The following is a 17967-nucleotide window of genomic DNA, read 5'->3' on the forward strand; positions in this document are numbered from 1 at the left end:
ATGCATATATACATATATATGTATGTATATATACGTATGTATGCATATGTATGTATGTATACATATGTATGTATGCATATATACATATGTATGTATGTATGTATGTATGTATGTATACGTATGTATGTATGTATGTGTGTATGTATGTATGTATGTATGTATGTATACAGGCTGTCCCAAAAGAAGCTGACGGATTTTAAATTTGATTAACTTCCTCAATATTTAAGTTATGCTTACCAATTTTCATATGTAGGTAGATGAGCCTCTCCGTTATATTTTTTTATATAATAAGATATCATAGTCTACTTATTCTAATTTTATTTACACAACTTAATCTAGGGTATGTTTTTTCACAAGGTCTAATTTTAGTTATGAAAAATGATGTTACTCAAATGTCCACTAATTCTGATTACTCTATCCGCCGTTACTTCACGCCATACTGTACATTTTTGAGGGTGTAATTGCCGGTGTGTTGTTGCGTTGGGATTTTCTGATCCCCAAATCCTGCAATTTTGCTTATTTATGAACCCATTCAAATGAAAATGGACCTCATTGGACAAAATGGGGTTTTTGAGAAAGTTTGGATCCCCATTGGCCAAATCTTGGAATTGCATGACGTATTCCAGCCTTTTTTCCGGATTGTTTGGCTGAAGCTCTTGCACCAATTTAATTTTATATGGAAATTTGCCCTCATCATGAAGCATCCTGTGAATAGATGATCGAGAGACACCAATTTGACTTGATCTCCTTCTTACTGATGTGGATGGATCCTCGGCCACACTTTATGCTAATCTCTGACGATTCTCATCACTTCTTGCCGTACAGGGTCTACCAGATTTAGGGATATCACATATAGACCCTTGCTCATGAAATCGAGCCACCATAGCTTTTATTGCATTGTAGAGGAACGTCTTGTATTGAAGTTTTGTCGAAATTCTCTTTGAGTTTCTGATATTGACTCATTCAACCGAAAATATGACTCTACGATAAATATCCGCTATAAATATGTATATATAAATAACTTGATTTGAGCCCAAAACAATAAATGTTAAGGGGTCATAATAGGGGTCAAAGTTTAAAAAAATTGACCGCTTTTTTTTATTTTCTCAACATATACCTCCAAACACCTGGGCAACGCCGGGCTGAAATGCTAGTATATCTACAAAAGTGAAAGTGTCTGTGTGTCTGTGTACATTTCCATACGCAATAACTCTGTCAATTTTACGTCTACAGACTCGAAATTTGATATACAGGGTACTGAGATTTGGGAAAATATTTGTAATTAGTTTTCGGCCAGAAATTTGACTGTTAAGGGGTCAAAGTTCAACGATTTGACCTTTGAGAACTCTACCAAACTTTAAGCCCAAAACAATAAATTTTAAGGGGTCATAATAGGGGTCAAAGTTTTTTAAAAAATTGACCTCTATGATCTCTGCTAAATTACTCAGGCAATTTCTAGTCTAAACATCTGAAATTTTACATAAAGGGTATTCAGAGATAGGGCAAGCTATTTAATCGGTTTGGGGCGAAAATTTGAGCTATCAATATATAAATGTATGTATGTATGTTTGCATGTCTGCCTAAAACTTTCGACAGAGGCGACGGATTTTCACAAGATCAGTATCGTTTTGAAGCTCGACCCTTCAGACGAAAAATACCGAAAAATTGGCTAAAAACATTAATATATTCACCATCAACTGGGCACAGTTCTACACGGAGGGGTCGCTTTTTTCAATGATATTTTCGAAAGTCATCCCCTCTTTTCGATTGTCTAGCCTTAATTAAAACCTACGTCACTCTCGGTTTGACTGTGGTCGTAACAGTAAAGACGTAATGCTTTTCCTCGTTCTTTTCCTCCTTCACGGTACGGGTTCGAGCCTGCCTTCCTACTACCACTTTTTTTTTTTTTTTGCTCAACATACACTTCTAAACACCCGGACAACGCCGGGCTGAAATGCTAGTATATATATATATATATATATATATATATATATATATATATATATATATATATATATAATTATTTTTAATACCTACAAATCCTTTCAGAAATCATCATTGCAAGATGTCACAATTATCGCCGCTTGGGAGATTCGAATCTGGCCACGAAGACATCTCAGACTTCATTAGCGAAGAACAAACTGTTCGACCAACGTTAATCGCGAGAAATATAGTTGAAATTAGCATTTATATAAAGCGTAAATGTCATTCGAGATGACCGAGAGTGATCTAATTACTTTAATATCATGATCTTCTCATATATATATATATATATATATATATATATATATATATATATATATATATATATATATATATTGTTTAATAATTTTCATGCTTTGAATGAAATGCTTCTCTAACTAACTTTTATAATTTTTACAAAGTAAGGTATAAAAATTTAATTTAAATTGAATCAAAAAATTACCTTGGATTTATTTTATGTAATGTACATTCTGTTGCACTTTTTAAAAAAAATCATTGAAAATTTTATATCTATATTATTAATTGCTAGATGAAAGATAATGCTTTTAAATTGCAACAAAATGTACATTACATAATTTTTTATTCAATTTAAATTAAATTTTTATTCCTTACTTTGTAAAATTTATAAAAGTTAGTTAGAGAAGCATTTCATCCAAGGCATGAAAATTATTAAACAAAATATATAATAGTGCACTTTAAAGATAAATAAAGTTCAAATTGAATCTTGTACCTTTATTTTTAAAGCCTATAGTAAAAACATTTTGTTTAACAATTTTCATGCCTTGGATGAAATGCTTTTCTAACATGTATCTTATCTTTTTAAGATTATATGTTAAAACTCTCCTTCTCTCTATTTCAGTTTGTATTTCTCCTCACACCACAACTCATTTTTGCAACCTCCTCTTTGTGTTATTACAGGTCTGAATATTCTCTCTGTTTCAGTTTGTATTTCTCCTCACACCACAACTCATTTTTTGCAACCCCCTCTTTGTCTGAATAATGAGAATATCTGAATTTTTTAACAAAAACTTTAAAATAACTTTCTTAGATTAAATTTTTTAAACTTCTTTCAGAATAGAAAATCTTTAAAATTTAATAAGGAACATATTTCATATAGATTTCATTAACAAATATTCAGTACATAACGAGAAAAATAGAGATGAAAATTTCAAAAGGACTGTATAACTGGTTACGGTCAATAGTAGTCCTTACCAGCGAAAGTCTTTGTTATTGTTATTCTATTATTATTATTATTTAAAACATTTTGTATCCTACTCTTTCGCGCGAGGACTAATTAACTGTCAAACATGTTTAATATATTAGTATTTGTGTTGAAAGCTATTTTATTAATGCACGACTGTCTTTTTTATTAATCTTTCTTCCAGTAATTTTAATCTTTGTGTGCAATTATTTCGTGTTTTGTATTTTGTGTGCAATTATTTCGGCACTCAATTTTAGTATTAGTTGTTTATATATTTCTTATTTCGATTGATGATTTTTTTTTTTTTTTTTTTACTGTGAGAGGTAATATTGTGTTGAATTGCACTGTTTTCTGATATGTGGATCGTCTGGAGGGGATTATTGTTGTATAGTCAATATGTGTATGTGTGTACTTTTAATTATAAATAATTAATTTTTTGCTTCATGTATATATATATATATATATATATATATATATATATATATATATATATATATATATATAGAGAGAGAGAGAGAGAGAGAGAGAGAGAGAGAGAGCAAAAAAAAGTAGATCTGATATTCGAAACGTTTTTCTTTTTAGGGGAGTTAGTGCTTGATCAATACTGCTGGGGAACCATGAAAAAAAATACTGTTTTGTTTTTAAATTCCGGAAACGATTTTTTCATGGCAAACAACTGACAATTCCTACAAAAATGTTAAGACTGGTATAAATTCTTGGAAGCAGTTATTACAAGATATCAATCGACTTACAAAGAAAGGAATTTTTCAACGAATTTTGAATTGAAAGATTATATATATACATACATATATATATATAAAGATTTTTATGGGTACATAATTTTATAACACTTTTGAATAACACCGAACATATTGCCATTATTAATTGCGGAGGGTTTATTTTTTTCTTTCTATAGTTTAAACATAAACCATTAAAAAGAAACTTTCAAAAAGGAGACCAAAATACACTTCTAAAGTATATTTCTCCTAAGCTCTAATTGTATGTTTAAAAAACATAAATTAGATAAACGGGATGAATAAGGGTTGAGGCAGGAAAAACCCTATTGAGACGTCTTTCAGCCAACCCTTTTCAAGATTAACGTTCGCAACGGGAGAGAAAACATCGTTTAAAAACCTGGTCAACAGACCATAAATTAATAGCGTAGTCAAAAACGTGATCAAAAGACCATAAAGCGATAATTTTAAAGGTTTAAAAACTTCCAAAACTAGGGGTATATATATCAAGAGGTAATGCTTCCTGATGTACTATGTCAAATTCAGTTATTGTTTAGGGTTGATTATACATTTATATTGTACTGTTTATATTTGGTAATTTTTATTTCCGTTATGTGACTTCGGCTTTCTCGATTTGACTTTTTGAAGCAGGATACTATGAGAAATTGTCAGCTACGTTTGCTGTATTGTTTTAAAATAAGTTTAGGTTTTCTTTGGTGGGATTTCTCGTAAGTTCTTTTTTCTAAGCGCTTTACCCCCAAACTCAACAAGAGATGAGAGCATCGCTGTTGATTTTTCGGTGTGAGTTTGGTTCTGTGCAGTTCTAAGAGGTCCGCTCTCCAAGGCTTGGCCTCCTCTCTTTGAGAAGGGGTTAGTTTATAGCTAATCACCTCAGGCGTCCTCGCCGGAAATACAGACGGGGTTGTGCATGTACTTTTTGCAAGTCAGCTCCTCGGGGACATTGACTTTTCAATCTCACTTTCCGACACTGGTGTCTTAGTTCTTGCAGTAGGAAAGAACTAAAAACCATTCAATTTTCTAAGCGTGAAAGAACCTGTCCGGAGCAAATATTATTTGTCCTATTTTTCTATATTCTTCTTGGTTATAGATCTGAGACTTTTCGTGAAGCATTCCATGTGATCCTCAGTGATTGATTCGGATGTTAATTTGAAGAAGCATTGTTCCCAATTTACCTTTTATGTTTTACTTTGGTATTTTTGTTCTTGTGTTAAGTATTTTCTAAAAGTGCTTTTCAAAAGAGGTGGAGAAAGATATGAATTTATGGAAACTTGTCACTCAGATTCCAGGAAAGTTATTGCCTGTGAATAATCATGTAGGAACTCCTAATAATAAGAGCAAAAATATTGGTACTTATGCAGAATACGGACTTTACTGAAATATTAACTGTATTATTGAAAAACTCATTCTTAATATGGGGTGAGGGCATTTTATAACCATTCTGCACTTTCGTCTAATAACCGAAACAAAAGATAGCATTAAAATTGAATTAACTTGAAAATCCTATAAAAAAAAAATAGCACGATCCGTATTCTGCATAAGTACTAAAATTTTCATGTTTCATTTTATAACTAGTACTAAACTGCGTTATTTTTTAAATCTAGAATGTGAGCGTTTTTATGGAAATCACTCCAGACAAGACATAAAGCCACTTGATGTAAAGAGCTTAGAAACTACCACTTCAAGATCAAAAACTAACCAATGATAAGTGTTGCATATATGGATTCATGCTCAGAAAACAGCAAATATTTCCTCTTTGTCAGAAACATCGCTCAAGGAATGTGAGGACTAAAGGACAAAATAAGGGAAGCAAAAGTTATGAGATGCGAAAAGTAAACTTAAAGTCCACTTTCTGTTCTTTTGTATAATGGATACTGTCGTAGACTTTGAAATCGATTGTGTTTAAATCATATCAGATATATTGTGTGCATTTACGGCACTGTTGCAAAGCGTATCAACTCAAAATTTCCCCCTGCTATAGAATAAAATATCAACTTATGTTCAATGATATGCATACAATAAATCGTGCTAAATACGTGTTGTGTCTCGGTGTTAAATAGTCACCTCCTGAAAGTGTCCATTTACTGTAATACAAACCAAATCCTAAAACTTCAAACGAGGTGAATTTCATTTTTCTAGATTTAGAAAATCTTGAGGCGAAGATAGGCGATTTAATTTCGTTAATCTTCGATTTCGTAGTCACCTTCAAGCGCGATAACCGGTTGCCCCAATGTCCTTCTGACGAGAATGTATTTTCCTTCTTAAATCCAATGGTGGATTAAGATTATCTTTCGATCCTTAATCTGAAAAACGCGTGTATATATGTGTACATTGACACGTCTCTCTCTCTCTCTCTCTCTCTCTCTCTCTCTCTCTCTCTCTCTCTCTCTCTCTCTCTCTCTCTCTCTCTCTCATCCAGTGTTAAAAAGTTAAAAATAATCAGTTTCCCAGGTATATTCACATATGATTGGACATCCTAATTTGGTATAAGACTTTCGTACCAACTTAGGGGGGAAATACGCCAGAGATTGGCCAATCAGAATATCTTAACCTATTAGTTCGAATTAGTGAATCATAATCCGGATAGACCGTCGACGAAGATATAAAAAGGAAACGCAATCCGTGTTTTCATCACAACTTTCTTCAATCCAATTGGAGTAACGACGTACCTATTGTTTATTGCTATACTTCTATAACAGAACCAGTGAGTATATATTTTCTTCTTTCAACAAATCTCTTGGCCATTAACAAGCTACCCTCACCTGTTGAAAGTTTATAGATCTTATCTTTTATTTTAGTCTGCCAAGTTCCGATATTCTGTACCTGATTCACTTTTTTTGCTTTTCAACTGCTAATGTTCTCTTTTTCTTTTCTCTTTCCTTAATCATCATTCTCTACTCGTTTTTATCGAATTAACAACTTAGTCTTAGTTTACAACTCGTTGATAATGATGTTGAATATATATATATATATATATATATATAGATAGATAGATAGATAGATAGAGAGAGAGAGAGAGAGACAGACAGACAGACAGACAGACAGACAGACACCACATATAGTACTATTTCGTTGTATCACAACTCATCAGTGCGGCTAGACCGGGACCTTTCCCTAGCCGAGGATTGACCCTATAACCATCGCAACATGAGAGTAATGTGCGTAAATTATCTGAACAAATATCTATTTAAATAAACACTCGCCCACAGCCTTTAGTGCTCGAGCAAACAGAAAAAAAAAAATGCGAACCTCGCTTTATAGCCATTTAAGTGGCGGGTGAGATACATTTACGACAGTGCTCTTACATATATATATATATATATATATATATATATATATATATATATATATATATATATATATATATATATATATATATATATATACAGTTGCGTGCTTCGAAATGCATCCTCAGTCTTAGTTAAAAAATGCATCTAGGAGAAGGAATATTCTGAGGTCTACTGTGTGTTCTGTCTTATAGCTGCTATTGCACCGACTGGGATTAACAGTTGTACCAAAAAGTGTGTTTGGTTCTGCACAAAGCTTTCGCCACTATAAACAGATCATATGTGTGAATTTCCGAACAACTTGACTGTTATGTGGAGTTCATACGTCGAAATCGATGGCAGAATCCATTATATATATATATATGTGTGTGTGTGTGTGTGTGTGTGTGTGTATATATATGTATATGTATATATATATATATATATATATATATATATATATATATGCATTAAAAGGTATAAATAGTAGGGCCAAAATATGTTTTTATTATTACAACCTCAAGTGTCTTAACTGAATTCATTACTAATTGTTTCAATAGACAGCATAAAGATAATCTGCCCATATCGTCAGATGATTCAAATGGAGGGATGATTTTTATCCTGACTATTGAAACAATTTATTATGAATGAAGTTAATACATGTAATGTTGTAATAATAAAAAACATATATATATATATAAAGAGAGAGAGAGAGAGAGAGAGAGGGGGAGAGAGAGAGAGATTTACGAAGAAAGAAATAATCAACATAACATTTACCAGATCGGTAAGATTTATTAGATGACGTTCAGGCTAGCAAATTTTATACTGATTTTTTGTACTTTTTGTCCTTGCTCTGTATTACACATAGTTCTCATATTCAATATTTCCTACAGAAATTATTCTATCTTTTACGGACTCATCACTACATATTTTTCTGGTAAAATATGCTTTTTTCAATTTTACCCTTTGTGTAGACCAATGCTTTTTCTTTAAATGCTCAGTTTTTTGTTAAATATAACAACACGTTAAACCAAGATGGCTACTTAAATAAATTCGCGGAGCTGAATCTTAAATATAAAATTTCTGTTTTCGGCATTATATTGTCATGCATATTTCTACTGCTGAATGCCAATAGGGCTTCCCAGGCATATTTTGCTGAGTGCTTTTTCTCTAGGACGCTGGCTCTTGAGATCCCATTCTCCGACCCTTATGCCTGTGATGTTCGTGATACAGGCAGTGGAGATCATATGTCGAACACGCAACCAACGTCTCTGCTGTTGGAAAAGTCAAATGTGTTTAGACAACACAGCGGACGTTGAAGTCTGTAATGTTGAATTATTTTATCAAACACGCAAGACTGATGCGACAACATCAGATGAAAGAAATCAGTTCAGACGTTTCTGAAATGTTAAAAGACACCTGAAGAAATTCAGTGTGTACAACGGACAAAACATTATGTGCATAATAATCACGATGAGAAAAGCATGAAGATGAATCTAAATTACGATACTTCATCTTAAAAAAATATCGTCAGAATCTGAGACTCTGATTGACTCCGCCAGCTCGCTATTGCTTCGCAAAGTTCTTTACTTAAAATACTTGAAACAAAACTTTTAAATAATAAACATTAGGTTGCTTTGAATATGAGCAAATATTTTCCCGTTTTTTGTTGTTTTGTTTTTGTTTTTTGTTTTTTTTGGGGGGGGGGTCATATAGATGTTAATATTTTTGTTATTTTTGAAGCAATGTTATTTATCTTTTAAATATGACTTGCGGGAAAGAAAAGAAAGAAAACAATTATTTGCATAGATGATGGTGAATGCGTGTAGGGCTTTCTTTTTAACTCATAGCCATAACTTCATTAACTTCATAGTCAATAAAAGATAAACCCACCATTATTGGCACTTTTTAATTCTACTGATTGGCTAAACATTTGAGCACAAACTAAAATAATATGCCAAAATAGGACTATTCGTTATATTAATAGCAAAAAAAAACGTTGAATCAAAATTTAAAAAAAAACAATAATAAAGTATAATTGATAAATAAAGTACCTTTTCACATTAAAAGAAAACAGCTCCCTTCAGTTTTGTCAGGTTATGGATACCCACTGCAGTGTGCTTGCGCATGAAATTATTGTGGCAAGAGTTGCGCAATCTCCAACCACATCTCTTTTGAGTCAGCACTGTTATAATTCCAGTTGCAAGTATATATAAATTCAGGACGACTTTAAACAATACCGACATAAGTGGAGGTCACATACAGCGCCTAGTGTTCTCAAATAGTTACTCATCTGGTACTGGCCAGACTCAACTTAAGTGATCTTACGGGAACCTGTGTGTCAACGTGATTGTGCCGTATATCTTTTAGTATAGTAATATGCAAATTAGTTAACTGATATCACACACACACACACACACACACACACACATTATATATTTCTAAGCGCTTTACCCCCAAACTCAACAAGAGATGAGAGCATCGCTGTTGATTTTTCGGTGTGAGTTTGGTTCTGTGCAGTTCTAAGAGGTCCGCTCTCCAAGGCTTGGCCTCCTCTCTTTGAGAAGGGGTTAGTTTATAGCTAATCGCCTCAGGCGTCCTCGCCGGAAATACAGACGGGGCTGTGCATGTGCATATATATATATATATATATATATATATATATATATATATATATATATATATATATATATATATATAACAAGCTGCTGCAACTGTGTTGGGTTAAATTAACTTGAAATACTGTGTTTGATCTCAGTATTAGTGCGAGAAATGAGCTCAACTTTTGCATTCATTCATTCATTTAGATTTCATTTATTTTCATGATGACAATCGAGGAAGAGTTTAAATGGATGAGTGGAATGCCGGCAGATATGCTCAAAGATACTTTATGTACACATCTAGTATAATGAAAATATCATTAATCTCTCTATTTTGTAATGTACAGCGCCGGATTTTTTAAACAGATGGATACAAGTGCTAGTAATTTTTAAGATGTTTTCACATCTATAGGTCAAGCAGTTGATCACGCTTTAGCTTGAAATGATAGTTCATCGATAAAAACTCTGGGGCATGAAAGTACAAACGGAAAAACTCATCGAAATCAGGAGACCGGACATGATGATAATCAATAAGAAGAAAAACACCTCGCAAATTATAAAATTTTTCATCTCAGCAGTTCACAAGGTGAAAATAAAACTTGCCGGTGAGTTGAAGCAATTATAGAACATGAAGAAAATCACTATTAATGCTAATAATTATAGGAGAACAAGGAAAAGTTCCGAAAAAAAAATTTTTTAAAGTGGATAGCAGAAATTGTAATTAAAAATGTTCAAACTTTGTCCTGACAATTATCCCATCTCATTAACCTCAAGTGCCATCTGACCTCCCCTCCCCTCTCTCTCTCTCTCGCTCTTTCTCTCTCTCTCTCCCCTCTCTCTCTCTCTCTCTCTCTCTCTCTCTCTCTCTATCATCCAGTGTTAAATAATCAGTTTCCAGGTGTATTCACATATGTGGATCAAAATTACAAGACACAAGCTGCCTACATAATATGCCACCATCCAGATAATCTACCGTGGTTAAAGAATTAGTTTTTATTTTCATTTTTTGTGGCATTCAGTATTCCGTTTTGAATACCGGAATTTGTATAGATAAGTTTTGGTAAATAAATATTTACATAATGTTTCGGTATTTTTAGATGAGGATTGATAATTTTGTAATATTTGCATTATTTAGACACCTATTATCATCTTCGTTGTTATTATTTTCACATCTCGGTCCATGTACCTTCATGGATCCATGCACAACTGATAAGTCTTACGTTGTTATGTTAATCAATGTATTAGCACTAAGAGAGAAAAACCGTCTAAATTCATTTTGATGTTAAAAAGCAAATCTGCGTAGTTTCCCTTAATCTGCATATAATCGAAAATTCGCAATATGACACACGAATTTAGAGCTTAACTGAAAAGTGAATATCCTACTTATTGGTTCATTGTCGGATTATCACCTACTTAGATAAGCTAAGCTTGTAGAGTTCGATAGTTTAATGGCATGACCCAAATCCGTTTTAAGCTACAGATGGATTTCTTTAATCTTTTATTTATACACACTCTTTATGAAGATTATGTAACAACGTGAGAAATATCCTTGCCATTTGTTTGTTTATCCCCGTACCCTATCGGTTTCATTATTCCCCTCGTTCTCTCTAAATGACTCTCTTCATCTCTCTCCTTCACCTCTCTCCCTTTCTCTTATTATATATATATATATATATATATATATATATATATATATATATATATATATATATATATATATATATATATTCAAGAGATGCTATATATTATTTTGATTATCTTTAAGTACCTTCGGTTTTCGCAGAAACACATGATACTCAACTCACGGGGTTGAAGATACCAAATGTGACTGATATCATTTTAGTGAGACACAATAAATGATAAAATGGCGTATATTATTTATTGAATAATATATATATATATATATATATATATATATATATATATATATATATATATATATGCGTGTGTTAAATATCTGTATATGTTTATATATTCATATATACAGGAAGAGCTGCTCGGCGAAAGTGATCCAAATATGGGTTATATTTAGTTTACTAGATTAAGAGACATCTAGATTAGGAGATAAACAGAGGTTGGAAACCCTTCGTGAAATTTCAGACATTTTGTGAAATTTTAATAATGGATATTGGAAGACTCCGTTCAGTCTCGAAAGACAATGCATATTCCCTGTAAGGGTAATCGCGCATGAAAGTGTGAGGCAAGTGTTGCGCAATCTCCAACTACACATCTCCTGAATCAGCACTAGTTGGATCGAGTGGCTAGGAGAACTCTATGACGGCTGGAAACAATGCCAAGATAAGCGAAGAGTATTCGCAAATAGTCACCTATTTAAGTACTGACCAGACTAAACGTTGCTTAACTTTAGTGACCTAATGGGAACCGGTGTGTCAACGTGATTATACCGTATACTTGATATTAGACATCAAGTAATAAATATTCCCCAAACTTCAGTTTCTTTTGAGTACTTTAAGGGAATTTTAACGGATATAATATGGGTACACCCTTTCATTTGAAAATTAAATATTTCAGATTTTTATTCAATTTTATCTATAGTCATTAGGCGCCAATTAAGTAAGATTTCCTGAATTTAAAGTTCTTATAACGACTCTTTCAGCTTTAGCCTTTAATGCGGACATTTTCTAGAATAAAAATCTGTAATGGATTTTGATCAAAATTAGAATGAGAATTCTAGAAATAAGGTTTAACGTCAATATATGTCGTAAGAGAACAGAAAAGTGATTTTTAAAAAAACTGTTCTTTTAGGAAATTCTTTTTACCCGTTCTGAAACTGGTATTTTGCCAGTATATAACAAACAGAAAATTATTTATTCTATGAAATATTTTGAACAGGGTGATTCGAGTAATACGTAGAGGACTTATGATTGACAGAGAAGTATTTACTCCCATTATCTCTATGATATTACTAATCAAAATAGAAGAAGGGTCCGTATCCCGACGTTTCTCAAGGAATTTGAAGAAAGAAAGAATTACGACTAGAAAAGACCGCAAAGACTTTATTCACACAAAATGCAAGATGAAATATTTGTAAATAGAAGGTAATAGAGAAAATGAAAGCAATCATTGAAAAATAAAACAAAAACAAAAAGAAATAGTTAATTATCGAGACTTCGTTTTGTAAAGCAACATGCAAATGAGCTAACCTTTTAATCATGATAACATGGAAAGCTGTTTTTCTTCTGCCGTGACAAGAACCGGGCCTTTTGAACCTCACTGTTAGTGCAACCAATTGTTCGAAATAAATATAAAGATTTACATATTGGTTATAATTTACTTATTAGTGGAGTGGCATTTGATTTCAAAGTCGCATTCTGATTTTTTTGTTTTAAGTCAACAATTTCTTCAGGTGAAATTGATGCTATGCTATTTTTAGCTACTTAGAGTTCGGTTTTATCATTATGATGTTTTCCTTTTTCTTGACCAGAGGTTTTCTATTAAATTTTAAATTAATTTGAATGGTGGTCACACAATTATTTATTTATTTATTTTTTTTTTTTTTTACAAATCATTTGCGCTCAAAAGATTTCGTTTTTGGCTATCCAACAATTTGATACATTTTACCCTGATTCCATTTAAAGTTTAATTCTATATCAAAACGAATTCATCACCTTTTAAAATGCATGTAAAAATTGTATTACAAAACCCTCTATCTTACCAGCTTCAAATGTTGAAGATTAGTCAATATTCAATGCGGTTGAAGTCGTCGTATCGGATTCTGACCATTTCTAATGTTCATATCTTGGTTTATTTTTGATATGTTATTAACTTTCTGTCACAGTTGATATAGTTGTGTTACTACCAGTCACGTTGGTTCTCATCAGATCACCGAAGTTAAGCAACGCTGAGCTTGGTCAGTACCAAATAGGTGACAATTTGGGAAGGCGCTGTATGTAGGTGGAAGGTCAGGTCAATCCACCTGCTTTCCAATGTGTGTAGTGGTAACGTTTACAGCCATATGAAAAGTTTAACGAACTCCATAATCTTGACTGTGGTCACAAAATGATGATGATCAGTCACGGATATGTCCTCGACATCAGTCCAAAGTGTGGTTCTATTCAGTTTAAGGATACCCTCCCAGTTATTGTCTTAGTAATCTTGGAGAACAAGACAAGTATAGGTTACGACCAAGATTGCAACTGCCAACTTCTTTATTATAAAGAAAGAGGAGGTCATTCAGGGGACGCAACTCTGAGTGGATTGTCTTTCAAATACAACACCAGGTTTTACCTTCTCGAACTTTGAGAATAGTTTAGTTTATTGCTAATCACCTAAGGTGTCGGAAAATGTTGACCAAGCTGCTCGGGCATTTTTTTTAGTTCAAAGCATACTAATCTTAGTGTACTTTCTTTTGTGTAATCGGATTTCAACTAATTCCACATCCAATTTAGATGTTTCACAATATTAGCTACACTTACATAAAAGTTGATGTGCTTAAGCTACATTGTGGAGGATGCTGCAACTGTTGTCATGCTTAATGGATTTTTAGTGACAACGTGTTTCAATGTTCATTTCACGTTGTCAAGTTCTTAAATTCCTTTTCCGGACTTCTATTCCGAGTTTTTCTTGTGTTCTCAATTTTTTTCTTTTGTCATCTGATGTCAAACTTTTGTCAAACTGCTGTGAGATATTAGGTTGGTGCAAAAATAATGTCGTTTTTTGACGTTCAACTTCATTTAAAAAAACGACATTATTTTTGCACAAACCTAATAGTTAATAAAGTTACTAGGAATCTTGGTGAATTTTTACATTTCTGACACCGTTAAATCTTTACCTGCACCCAGGACTAACATTATTATCAAAAAAAAAAAAAAATATATATATTTTAATACCATAAACATAATTCAATATTTGCAGTGAGCAAAGGAGAAAAATCCCCTCTTCATCTAAAAACAAATAGATTCAAAAACTACTCAGCAGATGTTGTATGAAGCTTAGAACATAGATTTCCACAATGTTGTATGCTAAATCTAGATATATGGTTTATTTATGATTATTCAGACTACTGTCCTCGTCTTAAGAGTTATCATACAACGTTTCGGCCAATCTAAGTTCCAACCTTCTTTGTCGAACTCGGAAATCTTTTTGTTGAATTTGAGAACTCCTCTGAATTCGCACAGAATTTCAAATGAAATCCTTTATTTAATCCACAAGGATAACATGCTCTCATTCCGTATGGCATGGCAGTGTAGAAGTCTTAAGTGATTCACAATTGTAGATTGTGCCATTTAGAAATGCATGCATATTCCCAGGTTCGACAGAGTTTAACAAAAAGAATCCCAAATTCAACGAGATACACCTGAAGAAGGTAGGAGGTTACATCGTCCGAAGCGTTGTGCAAATAACACTCAAGATGAGAAAAGTAGTCCAAATAATCCAAATTATCAATCCTCATCTCAAAAATTCAGAAACATAATAGAAATATATGTCATCTTGATCAAGGGGAGGGCAATAATATCGTGGGTTTACATTTGTGTCAGACAACTTTATTTTATTTATAACTTTAAAAAATTATAGAAATTCAAAAGTAAGATTGTGATTTTTTTTAATAAGTGTAATTCTATATATATACAAAAAATTTTATGTTGATACTTGAAGGTATAAACATTCTAATTTCTTCAAATATTTTTTTAAACAGCCTTTGATAAAAAAAAAATGTATATTGTTCTATTAAACTCTTATTGTTTAAATAATTTAACTTTGTTCGTTTTATTAAAAAAAAAAGTTGAAAAGATATTTTCACTCAGTAATGAGCTTTGGAAGATTGTCAGTCAAAGAAATACAATCGCCAAAAGATAAGCGTTTCATTATTTCTAATCGACACTTTGAAAAATCACTCGCAAATGCGACTGTTTCACTCGCAATGTAGAGCCCTGTGGACCCTCTTCTCTTCTCCACACGGACACACCAAACTTTGAGCATAAATATATCGTTTTGAAACATCCGCCATATTTATAAAACCCTAACGGACCATATTCTTTCACACAAACACACCAAACTTCGAACATAATGTTGAATTTTGAGAACAAGAGTCAAATTTCAACCTTATTCTTTCATTATAAAAATCGTAGAACTCTAAAATGTATTTTCTCAGAAAAAAGAAATCTGTTTTATTCTTTATTTTGACTGGCCAATTCATGTCAAATGTCAACCAATAAAATGTTTTCATTGCCAACAGAATTTATAATCTGCAGCTAGCTAAGATTTGACTTTTAAACATGATTGTTTATTTTAATTCTAAACTTTCTCGTTACTGCCAGCTGCGCGGATCGTTGCACACATGCATGCATACACATGTTGTCACACGTTCAGCAATTCGAAATCTGACACTGTCTATAACCATGTTGTTTAACACATGACTTGCTGATTTTATTTTGCTTTATTTACATGTATTTAGCTTATTTCTATTGCTTACATACTTTCCAGTCTGGCTTATATATGTCAATAAAATAATCGTTTTTCATTTGTTTCTTTCAGAGTATGAGTCTCAGGGAAAAAATGGAAGCTGACAAGCTCATTGCTGAGTACACACCACCGGAAGTGAGTTTTTTTTTTTTTTTTGCCATTACTATGAAAAAATTAGATTGAATAAAAAAATATAGCAGATTTTTATAATCCATAATATTATAATTAGGTTAGCTCTTTGAGTATCAGAGAACGAGAAAATAACACACACACATATTTTAGTTGTTAATGATTTTACGTGCATAAAAGTTATCCATGGACACGTGTTTCTGGCTACCAGCCGTCGTCAGCATGGCTAGACATTTTTAACAAGGATCGAACCGATAACTACATAATCCGCAGTCTGGCGTTTTAATGCTGATCCACGACGCTATATATATATATATATATATATATATATATATATATATATATATATATATATATATATATATATATATATATATATATACTTTCTAACGACCCGACATTGCCCGAAAAGCATTGCATTTAAATTTGTAAATATTTCTATTTTTATAGCTACATCTGATTTTAATTTAATAAAAAAAAAAATAAGCAAGACGTATGTAAGAAAAAGGCATCGAAATGTAAAGATTTTAAAGAGTGGTTACTTTAAAAATGTCTACATATTAGAAAATTGCGAGATCGGATTTAAAAAAATGACTTATAGCAAAGTACGTTAGTTTATCTCCTATATAATATTGTTGCAGAAATTCCCCTCTGCACCAAAGTACCGTAGGTTTCCAACAACAGATGCCGCATTTATTATTTCTAGAATATTAGTCAGTATCTTATGTAACTTTAGAATGCCATTATTTAGTCGTTATATTAAAATCATACGTTACATCCTAGGAGCAACATCATCACAATCGCAACCATCTTTAGAGGAAGTAGTTCCTATTTTTTCCTCTAAATAACAAGTACTCCTACCACTCACAATCATCACCGGGAGCTGTTCTGCACTTGGGATATATATATGGGCTTCCACCTTTCATAACTGGATCATAAACTCATTGATATAACAGTCTTTCCATTTTCCGTCACAAAAAATAATAAAATCTCCCTATGATATAATGACATCTGGCCTATATTCCAGAATACCGGTAATAGCATGCTAAACGAACGCTAATGTACCATTCCAACATAGCCTTGAAATAATGCCGACTTGTGCCTATGTGTAAATTTCTCGCTCGATTGATCGATTTGTACCTTTGTTTCGGTAATTAATTATACTTTTTACAAACATAGTTACGTTTTTTAGGGTACTTTGTTTATACATACTTTATTTATACCTGTGCAATCTACTGGATTCTCGTTGTATATTTTCTTCTTAACTCTCTCTCTCTCTCTCTCTCTCTCTCTCTCTCTCTCTCTCTCTCTCTCTCTCTCTATCTATCTATCTATATCTCTCTCTTAAACACTCTCTCTCCTTCTCTCCCTCTCTTTCTCTTTCTATCTCTCTCTATCTATGTATTACTATCTCTCTCGCTTCGAATATAAAAACAAACATTTATTTCTTCTTCCTCTCGCTCGCTCACCAAATAATTTACGATTTTGGTAAACAAATCTTTTAGCTTTCCTAAAACAAAAAATAAAAACTTCTGTGGTGCAAAAAAAAAAAAAGAAATTAATGCTCTCGCTCGCTTCGAAGACAAAAAACAAATATTTAATTCCTCTCTCTC

At 32.4% G+C, this 17967-nt stretch overlaps 1 protein-coding gene across 5 annotated transcripts in view; it reads left to right on the top strand.

The window, feature by feature from the left end:
• The window catches only part of LOC145272760 (retinal-binding protein), a 368701-nt gene that overhangs the window by 313304 nt on the left and 37430 nt on the right, over positions 1 to 17967 (top strand). For 4 of the 5 annotated variants that reach the window (XM_080127061.1, XM_080127058.1, XM_080127053.1 and 1 more), the window contains one exon: positions 16298 to 16360. In XM_080127061.1, the coding sequence (XP_079983187.1) occupies positions 16298 to 16360 (63 nt within the window). Of the gene's footprint in view, positions 1 to 6571; positions 6641 to 16297; positions 16361 to 17967 lie in introns of those variants that run through there. The other variant, XM_080127065.1, reaches the window with a different exon arrangement.

This window comes from Euprymna scolopes, chromosome 1 (assembly GCF_053919585.1).
Source record: "Euprymna scolopes isolate OS-2025 chromosome 1, ASM5391958v1, whole genome shotgun sequence".
NCBI lineage: Eukaryota > Metazoa > Mollusca > Cephalopoda > Sepiida > Sepiolidae > Euprymna > Euprymna scolopes.